This window comes from Hippopotamus amphibius, chromosome 2 (assembly GCF_030028045.1).
Source record: "Hippopotamus amphibius kiboko isolate mHipAmp2 chromosome 2, mHipAmp2.hap2, whole genome shotgun sequence".
Taxonomy (NCBI): Eukaryota; Metazoa; Chordata; class Mammalia; order Artiodactyla; family Hippopotamidae; genus Hippopotamus; species Hippopotamus amphibius.
The window spans coordinates 55,032,480-55,050,078 of record NC_080187.1 but is presented as its reverse complement, the minus strand read 5'-3'; the positions used below and the strand labels follow the sequence as shown (position 1 = coordinate 55,050,078).

Here is a 17,599-nt window from a genome sequence, read left to right as displayed (position 1 = left end):
TGACTTGGGTGCGGCTTGTTACGAAGCAAGAGTGAACTGAACCCTAACTGGTATTTGCAATAAATATTTGAGTCTTTTCTCTTAAAAAAAAAGTTGCAAGTTGTAAATTGGTATGGCAGCTCCATAGTCATCCAGGACCCAGAATCCTTCTATCTTGATGCTCCATCATCTTTAGTCCATGGCTTTCATCCTCAAAGCTGTCTCATGATTCAAGATGGCTGCCAAAGCTCCAGCCATCACATTTGTATTCTCAATAAGCAGGAAGGAGGGCAAATAAGAGGCCTGTTCCAACTGAATTGTCCCCCTTTAAAAGAGCTTTCCTGGAAGCCCCACCCAATGACTGACAGCTTGATTTTCATGGCTACCCTTGGCTGCAAGGAAAGCTGGGAAAGGTAGCCTTTTAGTGGAGCACATTGCCACCTAGAATAAAATCAAGAGTACTGTGTAGTAAGGAAGAACAGGGGAATGGGTGTTGGGTAGGCAACCAGCATTATCCACCACAGTGTGTGTAAAATCAAGCTCCAGGCCCCAACACACATCAGGATGCAAAACTGACCACGTCATGCTGATTTCTCAGAGTTCGTAGTGGTGGCTTTTCCCTGTGGTAACAAAGTGTAAGATTTGGGCAATAGTGATCTCCGTGGAAAATTGTGAGTATGCCAGTCTCCTGTGCTCTTTTGTAATGAAAACAGATGGAAGGGAAGTTTTATTCCTAGAACTTGTTGCTTTTAACCTGGGAAAGGTGTTGCTTGCTTGCTCTCTTCCTTGCTTTTTTCCTGTTTTTTCGAGACATAATTCATATAACATAAAATTCACTATTTTAAAGCATACAGTGGGGTTTTAGTACATTCACCATCTTGTGCAACCATCAGCACTATCTAATTCCAGCACATTTCCATCACCCCAAAAAGAAACCCCATACCCATTAGCAGTCAGAGCAGATGTTTTCTTTAATCCTTCTCCACCCAGTCTCACGTTGACGGGAGAGCCAGACTCACCACATGAGAGGGTGCTAAAGATCCTTGGGCCACTTAGGCTCAAACCCTGGGATTCTGGAATATTTGTGGATCGTCTTGGGAGAGCCAATGAGGAGGTCATGGTGTAATTCACCCACAGCCAGGAAAGGAGGGATCCACAAGGCACTGCAGAATCTAAACATTCCCTGCCTGGGCTGCCTGTGAGCTACCTCCCCACAGGGAAGAGAAGAGAAGGGAAGGAGTCCCCACGCTGAGGGGCGGGCGCTTGTTGATGACACCCTAAAGTAGAGCAGCAGCTTTAAAAGCACTCTGTTGTGACAGTAGATGTTGGCAGAGGAGTTTCAGATTCAGTCAGAATGATTTAATGTGAAAGGGTGGAGGGGATGCAGAACTTGCATTTATTAAAGGTCTCCTAGGTTCCAAATACAAACAGAATCTCATTTTTCTACCCACAACCATCCTGGGAGGTATTTTACCCCTTTACAGAAGGAGGACCTGAGGTTCACAAAAAGAACATGCTCTAGCCAGAATTTCAGACACTTCACGCTGAGTCTAAAATCTCAGCATCTTCCGTTGTGCTGCGCGGTGGGCACCTGTGAAGCATCTCTGGCCCCGGCCTGTGGCAGGTGGAGCCACTCCCTTGAGTGGCCTAGTTGTTGCTGCCTGTGGGGTGGTGACAGCAGGAGGGGGCTCATCTGAGCTCAGCTCTGGGCTTCTCTGTGCCGGTGGGAGCTCCCCCTCTTCTACCCACTCCCTGTTCTTTATTCCTCAGGCACAAAGGTTGCTCAAGGAGACTCCAGGACTGGGGTCTGCCTTGTCAGTGTCACCAGGAGGCTTTTTGGCTTCCTGACTTGCCAGAGCTCCCCATCAGTCCTCGCAGCGCCTCTGGAAGCAAAGGGAAGGCAGCTGTGGGATCCTGGCTGAGCAGAGTCCAGGTAAATCAGGCTCGAGGATGGACTGATGGAGAGGTTGGGATGTCACAGGTCTGAGCACAGAGCCAGGGGGGCGGGGAACGACCAGGAAGGATTGTAGGTTCTGCTGCTCGCTTGATTAAGGGGGTCAGCGTGTGCATGTGTCATCGAGGTGGGCAGGGAAGGGGAGGGCTGTGCGTGTGGGGAGAGGATATATATGCTGGTGTGGCTGATACGGCGGAGCCTCACATCAGAAGGAGCCCGGCTACTGACAGCTCCCAGGTAGGTGGCTGCACGCGAGCCCCGGCCCCAAGACACTGCTGGGAGCCTGGGGAAGTAGCCCGGCGGCAGGGCTCTCTCCCCAGCCCCTCTCCTTTGTCCACTGTGGAGGCTGCTGGCCTCCAGTGAGATTATTCCTTCATTCGTCTTGATTTCTGTGCTCGGATGGGGATGGAAGGGAGGGCTGAGGCTTTTATCCTGAAGAGAGATGCAGAAGAAGAGCTGAACTTGGAAATGAGGAAAAGTTTTGATTCCCCAGATGTGGCCCCTACTTTGTCACTGCAATCTGTGGCAAAAAGGTGGTTACAGGAGTGAGGTTAGGGGAGTGGCAGGCATTTGGGGGTGGGGATGGGGGCTTGCATTTCAAGGCAACCCCCTCCGGAAGCCCCCACCCCTCCAGGCACCCTTATGAGTGATTTCTCTCTGTGGCTGACTTCCTTTCATAGGGTGTACATGCTGCTTTTCAACATACCATTGAACTTGATTTGGATTTGGGTTTTTAATCCTGAGGGAGCCCTGCTCTCCTAAGGCACAGCATACGAATCGCTAGTAATGACGTGGAGGAAAAGTCGGACCCAGCCTTGTGCTAAACCAATACGTGGCGGATCGCGGTCGCTGTGTGTGAATTTCCGCAAGGTTGACCTTGGTCTCCAGACCCTGAATCCTTTGGAGGTCTCTTCTCTTTCTTTGCATCTTTCTTCCTCCTGCCCATCTCTTCCACCTAAAAGTCTCTGCCGGGGTCCTGTGGAATACGACGTTCGGAAGTCATCCAAACTCCCTCTCACTCTCGCTCAGCCTCCGTTTTCCTTTTTCTCTCTTTGTGCGTCTCTCTCCCTGCGCGTCTGGCTTCCCCTCCCACCGCTACCCATCCCATCCTCCCCTATCTCATTCTGAACATGGGCAAGTTCTGGGGGAATTTCAAGTAAGGCAGGATGATTCGGGCAATGGACTATTTAAAGCAAGCAGCTTTGGACTTGAATACCCTGATCCTGGGCGTCAACATCTGTGTTTCGCTTCCTCGAGTAGTCCATAATTGCCCCAATTATAACCAATAATATTGTTCCTCAGACTAACAAAAGATGAGCTTTGCATGGCATTCGCCCGCAAGCCTAAACCGGAGTTTTCAACATGGGGTGGGGGGGGGGGGGGAGTAACTGCCTGGCTTCTCATCAAAACCTCCCAAGGAAATTGCTGCTCTCTCACTGCCTGTGGGTGGCTGCTGCAGACACACTCGTCTCTCTCATTTATGAAGTGTGGCAGGGAAGAGGTCTGCACGCTTCCACCGATGCTGTGATACCTTTCACAAAAAGCATTCCCGTTCCTTTGGCCTCGCTGAGTCTTCTGCAGGGGAGGGTGCCTGGAAAGACTGCCCCCAATCACCACCTTTGGTAAAAGGAGCAGCTTCCACCTTTTCATGTGCTGCCCGTTGAGGGCGCTGTGGTGCAGCCTGGGGTCATTGTGGGGTGGGGGGAGCGGGGGGAGTGCAGTTTTGTTCTCTCAGGGGCGGCAGCCCTGGCTTTATCAGCTGGAGGCTGAGGGTACCGGGGGATTTAGAGGATGCAGATTTTGCAGTGTCAACGAAGGGAGTAATTGCAGGATTAGGCGTAAACCGGTGCTCCCTGGAGCTCAAGACAGGAGCTGTCACAAAGCTATTCTGTATTCCATCAATCAAGAATTTATCATCTACACTTCACCAGGCAGAGGTGATAATAACAGCCCTTTACATTCATACAACGATTTACATCTTAGCGCTTTCACACCCATTATCCCCGGCAACAGCCGTGAGAGATGGTGTCATTATCTCCATGTTGCAGTTGAAGAAACTGAAGCTGAGAGGTGAAATAATTTGTTGAGGACGCGGCAGAGAGGGGACTGGGTCCAGCCTTGCTGGCTCCTGTGCATCGCCCTCTTCGGGCCAGGGGTGCTTACAAACGAATGGGGTGCGGGTGGGGCAACACACACAGGCAGAAATTCCAGGTCCGTTCGAGGCTGGGTGTAATTAAGTCCTAAAGGGCATGGTCCGGACAGCAAGTGCTGGAGCAACCTGGGGGAAGGAGCCCTTGCTCAGAGATTCCAGGGATCAGAGCCAGGCAGGGAAGGAGGCAGAATCTGGAAGAGCCAAGGGCTTTGGAGAGGGAGGTGGCAGCCAGCACAAGGGCACAAAAGGGGCAAAGGAATGAACATATATTGAAACCTACTATGTGCCAGGTAGTGAGCTAAACTTGTGTACATGCTTATTTCATGCTAATACACATGCACAGTGGGGATGGGAGGTTTAGGGGGAGTGTTCTATGCTTTTATCCACACAGTTCAGTGAGCGTCACGCCCCTAGCCCTACAGCTCCCACGAAGGAAATATACCTGATGTAAATCGGGGTGGAACTACTCATCATATATCCTAGGGAGGGGATAGGCCCCTCCCAGGGAACGGGAGTCATCATGACGACAGCCTGCAGTGCCTTGAATGGCTGGGAGCTCATTAGGCAAACTCGATGTTCTAAACGCTTCTATTTAAATACCTATAGGTCCTCCCACTATCCAACATGCTGCTTTCCTTCTAACCACAAACTAGCTGTGAGATTTAGGGCACACAATCTGGGGGGGCAAGCCAGTTTTCTGGGCATCTCCCTAGATAGGCTTTGATCACATTCGGTCTTGATTTTCCGCGATGCTGTGATTTCTCAAATACTGGTTGCTGCCTCAGTGTTGCAGAAACACAGCACCGCCAGCTCTAAAGAGCCTGGCTCGGCGGGTGACGTGTGGAGCTGGCCTCCAAGGGGTCCTGGGTCTCGGTGAAAATGTCAGCGAATCACCAGCACACACCCAGGGCGCTGCCGTGCCACCAGGGCTCACAGCCAACCTCCCCTCAGCTCACATTCGTCTTTTGCTCCTCCCCGACCCAGTCCCCATTCATCCTTTCATTCATTCAGCCGAAACGTGCACGGCTTCCTGATAGGAGCCCACAGTGCTGAGTGCCAGGAAAACAGACTGGGCAGTCTGTCCTCAGAGCTAACAGGCAATGTCACGAGATGTTAATGAGTCTAGGCCAGTGGTCTCCAAAAAGGGGCGTGGGTGCCCGACAGTCCACTAGGCTTTGGGAATTGAATTTTAATTTTTTATGTGGTTATCTTATCTTTCTTAATTTGCACTTTAGTGGGTTTTATAATGTATGTAACATACATAAATTGGGAAGGTATGCTCAGAACGGTTTGATTGCTGGAGGTATAAAGTTGAAGTTTGAAGATTTTGGTCTAGATCCATCACTCTTTTGCTTAATTGCTTATCTGTATTTTCTAATCTTCTTGAAAGGAACAGTAAGTGATTTTATTGTAAAAGTAAATAAAAACTTCGAAACATCCATTTAAGTTATTTTGACAGTATTTGTAGAACTGTGGGCCAGAATCAGGAAGATCCAAATTAAAAGTGAGGACACCTTTCTACTTTTGTGCAGCCCTGATAGAAAGTGTGTCCCTTGGGACTTCTCTGGCAGTCCAGGGGTTAGGACTCAGTGCTTTCACTGCCGCGACCCAGTGAAAATACCAGGGCCGGGGGGGGGGGGGGTTGCCTAAAATAAAAAATAATGAGAAAAATAAAATTAAAGACTAAAATAAAAAATAAAAGCAAAGACAAAAGAAAGAAAGAAAGAAAGAAAGAAAGAAAGAAAGAAAGAAAGAAAGAAAGGAAGGAAGGAAGGAAGGAAGAAAGAAAGGAAGGAAAAAAAAGAAAGAAAAAGAAAGAAAGAAAGAAAGAAAGAAAGAAAGAAAGAAAGAAAGAAAGAAAGAAAGAAAGAAAGAAAGAAAGAAAGAAAGAAAGAAAAAGAAAGAAAAAGAAAGAAAAAGAAAGAAAGAAAATGTGTCCCTCTCCTGAGCCCCAGCTGGGCTGTTGTAACAAATATGTGGCCACTTATAATATCAAAAATGTTGACCATCTAATCTAACTGCCTCTTTTTAGGAGAAGAGGAAACTGAGCCCCAGAGAAAGAAAGGGCCTTGCTCCAGATTCCACAGATGAGGGCAGAGCCAGGCCTCTCGCTTCCAAGCACAGGGCTTTTGTTCATTCATTGCCTGCCAGCTTCAGGCACACCTGTCTGTGCAACGTTTGGGGGCTGGGGTGGGGGGGTGCTTTGTCCTCCACCTCCTCTATGCCCATCCCCTCCTTTCAGGTGGAAATTTAGAGCAGAAGAGGGACCTTTTTGGATGTAAGTGTATTAGTCAGAGGAGGAAAAGAAATAAAGGGGCCTCAGTCATAGTGAACAAGCAAATCTCAGTGTAGGAGTCGCATCTGTGATGGGTTGAAGAAATGGGGTTTGTGGAAGACAAACCCCCGTGCTGGTGGGCAATGAGAAACTCCTCCAGGAACCAATAAAGAGGGTGTCATCAGAGGGGAGCCCAGAGTTCAGGACAAAAGGAGTTCTTTACAATGGATTCACCTACGTGAACACAGAACACTGCCAAAATCCTTTCTTTTTTTTTTTTTTTTTTTTTTTTTTTTTGCCGAGGCATGTGGGATCTTAGTTCCCCAACCAGCGATGGAACCCATGCCCCCAGCAGTGGAATCACAGAGTCCTAACCATTGGACCACCAGGGAATTCCCCTGCCAAGATCACTGAGAGGTCTGGTGAGACCATGAGCTTGGAAATCAGATGGGTTGGGGTCTCAGCTCTGTCACTTCAAGTTATTTCTCCTCTTCAAGCCTCAGTCTTCTCAACTGTAAAATGAGGATAACAGCATTTACCCCATAGGGTGGATGCTTATAAAGCAATCAGCACAGTGCCTGGCATGGAAGATGCTAAATATAATAATAATGTGATTACTATTAAATATAAACAGAGACCATCCCAAAGAGATTCCACCAGAATTTGCCAACCTTTCCAAAGCAGGACTAGTGTGTGGAATTTACAGTTTCCCAGAACACATTTTAGAGTCAAAACACCTGAGTTTAAGCATGGCTCTTCTATAAGCTGGATGATCTTAGGCAACTTGCTTAACCTCTATGAACATATGTTCATCTCAAAAGGAGGGATAATATTAACCCTAGATCATAGGATTGTATAAGAACATAAAACTCTTTTGTGGACTTCCCTGGTGGAACAGTGGTTAAGAATCCACCTGCCAGTGCAGGGGACATGGGTTTGAGCCCTGGTCCAGGAAGATCCTGCATGCCTTGGAGCAACTAAGCCCATGTGACACAACTACTGAGTCTGCATGCTGCAACTACTGAAGCCCGAGCACCTAGAACCTGTGCTCTGCAACAAGAGAAACTACCACACTGAGAAGCCCTCGCACCACAACAAAGAGTAGGCCCAGCTTGCTGCAACTAGAGAAAGCCTGCCTGCAGTAACAAAGACCCAATACAGCCAAAAAACAAAAACAAAAAACTCTTTTGTAACCTGCAAGAACAGTATTTATACATATGGTTGATGAGAAGGATGGGGACAGACATGCCTCTAGTAGAAAGGTTGATCCCTCCTCCCTTCTCCACTAAAAGCACTAAAATTACAAGCTTTCTCATAGGTCATAAGACAAAACTCAATTAACTTTTAGTTTCAACTAACGCTTCATACATAAGTAATCCTCCAAACAGATAAGCAACTAATTATATTGCCCTTGGAAGCAAGATTACAAATAGATTAAACTAAACACAGTGGTATTTTATCTTCATAAAGAATGAGGCATGATTAAATTTATGAGGTATTATTACTGAAATGAAAGGTAATTAAACATTTCTTTACTCAATACAAGATGTCCAGACGCATAGCATCCCCAACACGGAAGTGTTAGCTGAGTTTGGTTCGACTATAAGCCACGTAAAATTCAAATGCACTTAGGGAAGTTTTATTTACTGATGGTCTCTATTGTACAATTTAAAACAACAACAACAAAAATTGTTGTTACCCCCATTTTGCAGGCGAGAAGACTGAGACTATCAGAGGTGAAACAATTTGCCCAAAGTCACACGAAGTGCAAATATCAAACATAAATATAACCCAGGAATTAACTAATTACTCACTTTCATTTTACTTGGCATTAACTGATATACAGAACTACAAAGAAAGCACACATGTTGTCAAGACTTCTCAAAAATGAAAAACTATTGAGTTTTCAAGAAAGTTTAAAGTCTTAACCTAGAACACAATTGTTCAAGGGTTGTGAGGAATACCAAAAAGGACAAAGTATTGTCCCCTTTATAAGGATTATTATACATATTTTGAACTTTATTTATATTAATCTCATTTAAATATCAGAAACCACCTGTGATTTGGACGGTGTGGTAATTCCCATTTTAAGGATTTTTTGAATTGCAGAGGAGAATGAATAGCGTTTGAATAATGACTGGTTTTTAATTACTAGGTGCAGCCACTTGTTAAAAGTGAAGGGTAGAAATCTCTGGCTTCCTGAGATTGACATTGGTCAATCTTTCTGCTTCAGTGTGGGTGGAACATTGTTACTAAAAAGAAATAAAAACTTTAGCCTTCAGCATCAACTAGTCTTTAAACTCATGCTAAGTCATAATAACCAACCACACCGCCCCAGCACTCAATTACTTCCGAGTGTTTTTCATTAAACCTAAGTGAAAACACTTCCCACGATGCAATTTTAAGGAACTATTATTAATCACATGCCTTGATTAGCCTTGGGGAATGGAATTAGCAAACTGGCTGAATAAAAATGATTTTCTTCTTTCTGAAAAAAATACAATTTTAAATTTTAAAATTTACAATAAATAAAAGCACAGGGTGGGACGTAGAGGGATAGGGAGGTCAGAGATGGGAAGAGAGGTAGGTATACCATGGACCAGCACGGCTAATGCCAAAGAGATATGATAAGGTTTCCCCAAGTGCCAAACCAATAAGTCCTACATTTTACATGCAGGAAAGGTATCAAATGGAACACATGCTCAGTGTCCCAGGAGCTCACCTTCTTTCCTCCCCTTATCCTAAAAACCCATTTACCCAGAATTTGAGATAATGAGTAGCAGTCACTCCATCAAACATTTCCTGAATGTGCAAGTTGCCACAGTTAATGAAGTTCATGAAAAACCTCAGCCGGAGAGCATTTCATTAACATCTGTCACAATTTATCAGCTCAGCCTATGCAAACATTATGTGTTGCAATTTTGTATTAGGAAGGAAAGGAAACAGTCCCTTTTCTCCCTGCCTTTCCCGGTCTTCTGTGACGTACAGACACTGCCATCATGTGGCCATAGAGAGTATAGCATGCTGGACAAATTCTACACAACTGTCTCCCACCTAGAACAAAATTGAATAGAAGAAGAAACATAAAAGCAACTACCAAGTCAAACAAAAGACATATCCAAGCAGTCCCCAGTTTAAGACCTTTGCCTATACGGTGGCTGTTTGGAACTCAAGATACGTGTTCTCTTCACAAGAGCCTGTAAGTGGTGATGAGTTTCCCTAGCTTGTCTACCAACACGTTGTTGCACGAGTGCAAACTTAGCACATGGCTAACCATTCCAATCATGCCTCCCGGCCACTGGCGACTAGTCTTATTCCAGAACTTGCATGGGGTTCCAGCTTAGGATGGCATCTTGCCTTGCTCTGGAGAAAAACTCGTTCCTACCCCTCCCACCTCGAGCTGAACAATTAGCTACTAGACCCTCTGTCAGTGACACAGGTCCTGAAGTGGCTCCTGTGCCGTGAGCATCCTGGGCCCCCAAGGGGGCCAGTGCTCCTAGACACTCCCCAACTCTCATTTGTGAAGGAGAAGGCTCCTGAGATACTCCACTGTCATCTATCAGACTTTCTTGAGCACTTCCTAAGTGCCTGGCCCTGTGCTGGGTGCTGGAAATTCATAGAACCATAGCACATGATCTCTGCCCTTCAGGAAGTCACAGCCCACTGGGAGAAACAGACACATACGTCCAAGCTTACCATGTAGAGTGCTGTGTCTTGTGATAAACAGTGATAATACTACAGAGTGAAGGCTATGTCCTCGACTTGCCCTTTGACAAGCTTTTACGTTGTGCTTGTTCTGTGCCAGGTGCTATTTTAACTGCTTAAAAACATCAACCCATTAATCGTCCTATGAGATAGGTACTATTATTGTCCCAGTTTTACAGATGAGAACCTGAGAGGCTGAGTTGCGGATGTGGGATCTGAACCCACATCTGTAGTGAGGAGCACATGAGAAAACACGCATCTCAGCAACACTGTTGTGCCTGTTTGACAGGCCCCCGGGGCCCGCTTGCTTCCCGCTGTGATGTGCTGCTTTGCAACGCACAGAAGCAGAGGCGACTCAGCTAACTCAGACCGGGGCTTGGGCAGGGCCTCCCAGAGGGGATAATTCCTCAGGCGTGTATGAAGTAGGAGCTGGAGGAGGGTTATTCTGGGCAGAGGGAAGAGCAAGGGCCAAGGTGCAGAGGCGTTAAGGACCTGATAGTATTGGGAATTATGTGTGATTCACTAGGACTGGAGGAGACTCAAGGGTGAGTGACAGGAGCTGAAGCCAGAGAGCTGGGCAGGAGCAGTGCCGAGTCCCACTGTGGGTTACAGAATTATTTTGAGTGACATCATCAGATGTGGAGATGGCTTGGTGGGAGGAGGATCTCTAGGCGGACTAATTAGAGGGCGATCACAACAACCAAGGCAATAAATCTCAAGGCACTAGCCCTCGGGATACAGAGACAAATGCTTCTGAGACGTATTCATTTGAATAGATGTTCAAGTTCATCATTCATTAACCCCAGACATCCCCAGTCTGTAGGGCAGAGGTCGAACCCTTTAGGATGGCCAACATGACCCTGTTGCATCTGGACGGAGCCTCTCTCTCAGCAGGTGCTTCCTTTAGGGAGGGGGCCCCAGTGCAGCCACCTGCTCATCCCCTTGCAGGCTGTGGTCCCAATTCTTCTATGCCTTTAAAAAGGCATTCCCTGGGTCTCTCAAATCCCCTCTTCTCTGTCCTCTTGGCAGACTCTTATTCATTATTCAGAACCCATCTCGAAGGTCACCTCATTGACCTAACAAACAGTGATTGAGCATCTCTCATTCTATATCCTCTTGGTATGAGATGTTTGGATGTCGCCCAAGAAGAGCTGGGGTGGTCTCCCAACATGGCCACTGGCCATGGATACCCCTCCTTCTCCCACTGACATGCTCCATTTCACATCCATCTTCTACCATTGCCTCTCAAACTTTAGCATATGTACAAATCCCCTGAAACTCTTGCTAAAAAGGCCGAGGCAGATTCAGTGACTCTGGGGTAGGGCCTGAAATTCTGCATTTCTTACAAGATCCCAGGGGATGCTGCTGGTCTGCAGACTGCATTTGAATAGCAAGGCGGATACGTTTTCTCAGTACAGTCTGATGAAAAAGCAATGAAGGCAAATATTTTTGTTTTTCTATGCTGAACTCTTATTAAGGTCAAATTTACCTACAGTGAAATGCACAGAATTTAAATGTACAATTCAGTGGGGTTTTGGCAAATGTATACACTCCCTGTGACCTACACATCAATCAAGAACATTCACATTTCCAGAAAGTTCCGTTGTTCCCCTTTCCATTTAATCCTCCCAATAAAGATGGTTCTACAGGGACCCAAGGTGATACAGTCCAAGAAAATAGCTTTCTGATTCAGAAGACCTGATCACAGGATAATTTTAAAGGGAAACAGGAAAAATTACATCTTTGAGGCAATCCTACATAAAGAATGTAAATGACTGACCTAATTAATAATCATTGGAACTATTACCTTAGAATAGTCTCTTTGTTCGTTTTTCAATAACTCCCTGTGCCTGGTCCTGTGCTTTGCATGCATTAGCAAGGTGAACATATTAGCTCTGTGCTCAGCAAGCTGCCTCCTGTCTTGCAAGATAAATGGACAAGCAACCTAGCAGAAGCTTCCCGGAAGAGCAAATTCTCAGCCTCGGGGCATTCCTGGCTGAGGCAGGAGAGGCTGGGGAGAATGAGTCATTCACACATCTCCTATTTTACACATCTCACTTATAACCACACTTTGCAAAACGTCCCTTACAGACCTCATCTTTGCAACAGCCCTGGAACAGGCGGATACCACTATTCCCCTTTTAGAGCTATGAAAACTGAGGCTGGGAGAGGTTAAGGCCACACACTGGTAAGTTGCAAAGTGAGGCCTTTAGCTCCCTGGAAGTGCTCATGCACGTGGAGGCCAGCTGGGTGGCAGGAATTGCGGGGTGCTCCCCCCAGGAGCCCAGACACTAGCCCCTGTGTGAACATTACGCCTGGCAGACAGGCTGAGGCTACCTTTGCCCTCAACAGTCCACTTCCTCCTGGGAGATGGAATCTCGGACCAGCTGTGCTCTCCCCTCAGAAGAGTGACTTTCCTGCATTCCCTGTGTGAGGGTCTCCAGCCCTACAGGCCCCCACAGAAGGGCTGTGCTAATTGCCACCCGCCCTCACTTGTGTTTTAGCATCCTCTTCTGGCTCCTGCACCATGAAAATCCTGTTCTGTGACCTCCTACTGCTCAGCCTCTTCTCCAGCGTGTCCAGCAGCTGTCAGAAGGACTGTCTGGCCTGCAGAGAGAAGCTCCGTCCGGCTCTTGATAGCTTCAACCTTGAGGTAGGTCCAGGAGCTGCCGTCTTCCTCTCCCTACCCACCCCAGGTCACGTGACTCCTCTCGTGTCAAATGGTCCGTAGGAAATAGATGTGGACTCTCAAGCATCTTCTGAAAGCAAACCCTGTCATCTTTCCACTTTACCACATTCAAATAAAGACCCACCCGTGCTGCCATTTTGTTCCCATTATCAAAATAATGCACACTCACTCTGGAGAACTTGGGAAATTCTGAGAAGTATAAAAAAGGAAAATTAAAATCACCTTTCATCCCACCAACCAGAGAAAGAATCCTAGTTTTGTCACTTGCTTTATTACACCAGGATAGTTTTCGCCTGTTATTAACATTAAGTTACTTCTTCCCATGAACACAGTATACTTTGCTAAACCAATCCCCTCCTGTTGAACATGTACGTTGCCCTCTAGTTTTGATATTACAGACAATTCTACAATGAACACCTAAATAGTCTCCCGTATTTTAAATTTTGCTTTGAGCACTAAATTAATAACCTACTTTCTCAACTGCTTTCATTACATTTTAAATAGTTATTCCTCTCCTATTAAATCCAATATAACTCAACTACTTTTCCTTTGGAGTCAAGTAAACTCCTTTCAAAAGATGCCATGTTTGAAATTCCTCAACCTTTAAGCACAACCTTTTGCCTACTGCTCCTTAAGGCAACTGTACAAATATAGAAACCAAGTACTCACGTCGGGATAACATACTAGAGCCAGCAGACGAAGCCCCGACCCACCCACACGCCATGCTCCTCCTGTGCTAGTTCAGTGGTTTTCAAGTCTGTTTTCTGAACTGTAAGAACCACCAGATCATGAGGCGCATCACCAGGGAGCCCACTCAAAGTTCACCCGTCCTCCGCATTCAGCCACCGTGGGTTTTCCGAGCACCTGCTGCGTGCTGAGCACTGGGCTAGGCCAAGGGCCCCGAGATGAGCAGATGGATGGCATTTGCAACTGGTGGGAGAGAAGAACGCACAATCCCTCCATGAGATTACACTCGGTAATTACACTGAGCACTGGGAAAGCAAGAACAGTAGACCCCAACCTAGTCTACAGGCGCAGGGGGTGTTTTTTGGAGGAACTAAACCTCTAAGGAGACTGAAAGATAATTGGGAGTGAAGAGAAAGGGAGCGAGCCCCAGGTGCCCGGGGAATGGAGGGTGGCGTGGGGTGGGGGTGGGAGGCACATGTGCAAATGCCTTTTGGGGGAGGGGAGTGGCATTTAATGAACTGAGAAAAGCTGGGTTTGGCTAGAACACAGAAGACCCACATGCCTTTTCCGTGCAGCCCAGAGAGGCTTAAAAATTCACCCAAAACAAAACGCTTTCCCTTGGTCTTAGTAAACAGAGTTTACTAGTTCACATGTAAACCAGTGAAGGAGTTGATTAACCACTAATCTCATAATCGCCATACTGGTAAGGCTCTGAGGTTGCAGCCTAGACAAGACTGAAAGTTGTGCACAATTCCTGAATCACAAGCTTTAACTGCAACCCTTCATCTCCCACTCAGAAAAGCATTAGGACTCAAACAGATATTTGTACACCCGCATTCATATCAGCGTTGCTCACAGCAATCAAAAGGTGGAAATGACTCACCTGACCATTGAGAGATGAGTGGATAAAGAAAATATAATCTATGCATTCAATGGAATATTATTCAGCTTTAAAAAGGAAGGGAATTGTGACATGCTACAGCACGGATGAGCCCTGAAGACATATGCTAAGTGAGATAAGCCAGTCACAAAAGGACAAACGCTGTATGATCCCACTTACCTGAGGTTCCTGGAGGAGCCAGATTCACAGAGACAGGAAGTAGAATGGGGGGTTGCCAAGGGCTGGGGAAAGAGGGAAAGGGGAGTTAGTGTTTAATGGGTACAAAGTTTCAGTTTGGGAAAATGAAAAAGTTCTAGAGATTGAGGGGTGGGGAGGAGGTGATGGTAGCACAGCAATGTGAATGTACTTAATACCACTGAGCTGTACACTTAAAAATGGTTCAAGTAGTAAATTTGATGGTATGTGTATTTCATAATAGAAAAACGTGTTAGACGCTCAACTGTAAGGATAACCCTAAGTCTGCTCTAATTTACTTTTTACAAAGTAAAGCGTTCATGGACTTAGGTGATTTGTTTGTAAGAAACATCCCACCGGACTGTGAAGCACTGTGATGCTCCCAGCCCCGGAACATCTTGACCTTGGGTCCCTGTTCTGAGATAACAGAGGCCACCAGGGGCGGATTCCCTCCAGACTCCTTATTGCCATCTCAGGATCTGTCTTCCTGCCCTTTCTTCTTCCTTCTTCCTTTGTACCATTGACTTTCCTGCTGGGAATTTTCCCTCTTTCTCCCCACTCCTACTGGTTCTTTCCTTCCCTCCATTGTCATATTTTTGAACGAGTATCTACACCTGTGACTTTGAGCCCCTTGCCTCTGCCTCACTCCTAACTGCTCCCGGAAATCACCAGCAGCTCCTGACCACAGAACCCCTGGCCGATGTTCAGGCTTTGTCTCCTCATCCTCTCTGGGTGAACCCAGCTCTCTTCCCCACTCTGACTCTTCCTTTTCTGCCTCCTGTTGAGGTCCTGTTCCTCTTCCCACCCACTAAACATAAGCAATCGCCAAGATTCCCTGCTTCTTACCTCCTTCTGAGATGCTGCCTCCACTTTCCAGGCCTTCTGCTCTCCCCAGGCAGCAGGTAACTCCCAAGGATACACTCCTTACCTCTTCTCTGCTGGGCTTCTATCACTTTCCGTAGTTCCTGGGAAGTCCAGGCTTCCCTTCCCTTCCCACAGCTGGAAGAACCTGTCCCGCCATCTTGCTCATGCATCTCCCTCCTCCCCCAGTCAATAAATCCTACTCAATCTTCAAAACCCAGATTAAGTTTCGCCTCTTAGGGGAGAATGCTCTGCTGATTTTCCACCTGGCCCCAGTTGAGCCACCCCCTCGCTCCTTTGTTCTCTGACAGTTACCTGCATTGGCTAGTTTACTTCTCATCACCAGGTATGAGCTTTCTTTGCCGATTTTTCAGGGTATCCCCAGCACGTTGCAGTGTGTGGCACAGAGCAGTACTCAATAAACAGGTTCCATGGAAATTGTAAAACTGCAAGACTTTTAGTCTTCTGGTAGGTGCAGGTGCTGCAGAGTTTTTACACTGGTGTCTTTCAAAGCCAGTAAAGAATTTGGAGCCTATTTCCATTTCTCCATAGCATCTTCAATCTCTGGGGTCCAGATAACACTGTTAGAAAACAGCCAGTTCTAGCCTCACAGTGAAGGATAATCCCTGCAAGTGCCTGACTCCCAGAGGACCTGACTGCCTGGGTGTTTGGTTTCTAGCTTGTATTCACTTTCTTTTTCCCCAGCTCTTTATTGGAGTATAATTGCTTTACACTGTTGTGCCGGTTTCTGCTGTCCAACAAAGTGACTCAGCTATATTTATACATATATCCTCATATCCCTCCCTCTCGGGCCTCCCTCCCAACCTCCCTACCCCACCCCTCTAGGTCATCACCAATCATCTCATCGAGTTGATCTCCCTGTGTTACGCAGCGGCTTCCCACTAGCTATCTATTTTACATTTGGTAGTGTATATATGTCAATGCTACTCTCTCATTTTGTGTTTTTAAACTCCTAATAGTTTAAACTCTTAATGGGCTGCGTGACTTTGCAGATGACTCAGCTATCTTGAATGTCAAGTGTACTCTATGCTTTGTGAAGTTTAAACCTTCTGAATAGGATCCTATTCTTCCTTGACAGGTACACTGATGTATCTGTTATTCATTTCTATCTTCACCAGTTGCGTGTCTAACCTCTCTCCTAATGCTTGCACCACTGATACATCAGAGGGACCTGTAAGGCTTGATGAAACAGACTGCTGGGCCCGCCCTCAGAGGTTTTGATTGACTAGTCTGCATGGGACCTGAAAGTTCACATTCCTAAGCAGGACCCAGACGATGCTGCCACTGCTGGGCTGGCTACTACATTTGAGAATCACTGCAATATGGCAATTTTCTCCAGGGGGCAGGACGTGGAGCTTGAAAGACGTTTGGACCCAGTCTTCCATCTTCTTTGAACTGCTTCCCAGAATACGCGTCTGGGCCACCTTGATGTTGTCCATGAGGTCATATATGTGAAGAGTTTTTAAACTGTAAAGAGCAATTGATATACGTGGAAGGGAACATGATTTTCGGCTGAGTCTGTCCATGTTTTTATAACTTAAAGTAGTCCTTACGGCATCTTCTTTCCTTGCTTCCTCTCCTCCTTGGGGCCCATCTTCCTCACGCACACCTAGTGAAGGGAAAGTGTTGACCAGGGATTCTTTGGATCAGGCCGATCTCGTAGCTTGAACATGTTCTGCTCTGGCTTAGAGGCCGTGATGCACCCCCTCCCCCCACTTCTCCCTGCTACAGATTCCCCGTCCCAAATCTCTTTTGCCCGTGAGGAAGCCTGGCTTGGGTTTCCCATCTTCTGCTTCGTGTGCAGGCTCACAGGGGTTTGTTTAGATAAAAATTCTCAGAAGTTTATTTATTTATTTATTCACTGGCTGCCTTGGGTCTTCGTTGCTGCATGTGGGCTTTCTCTAGTTGTGGTGGAGTGGGGGCTATTCTTCATTGCGGTGCAAGGGCTTCTCATTGCGGTGGCTTCTCTTGTTGTGGAGCACGGGTCTAGCTTGTATTCACTTTTAACCTATTTTTTAAAGTTTTGTGAGATGCCTAGAATTGAGGCAACCGCGTCTCATTTCCAGATCTTGCAACCCTTGAGTATGTCTACTCTGTGAATGATGGGGAGACTCAGATATCTAGGCAAGGGTCACCTCGCCAATCCCTCCACCGAATGATGTAATCCTGGGCTATTCCCAGGACCCTCTGGACCCTTGGGT

The 17,599-nt window shown here is 46.6% G+C and overlaps 1 protein-coding gene across 1 annotated transcript in view; it reads left to right on the top strand.

Annotated features, from left to right (window-relative positions):
* The first annotated feature begins 2,150 nt into the window (after nt 1–2,150).
* Nucleotides 2,151–17,599, top strand: part of PNOC (prepronociceptin) — a 30,683-nt gene continuing 15,234 nt past the window's right edge. The window contains exons 1-2 of the mRNA XM_057724720.1: nt 2,151–2,170; nt 12,570–12,718. Coding sequence (XP_057580703.1) covers nt 12,593–12,718 — 126 coding nt within the window. The 5' untranslated portion in view covers nt 2,151–2,170; nt 12,570–12,592. The remainder of the gene's footprint in view (nt 2,171–12,569; nt 12,719–17,599) is intronic.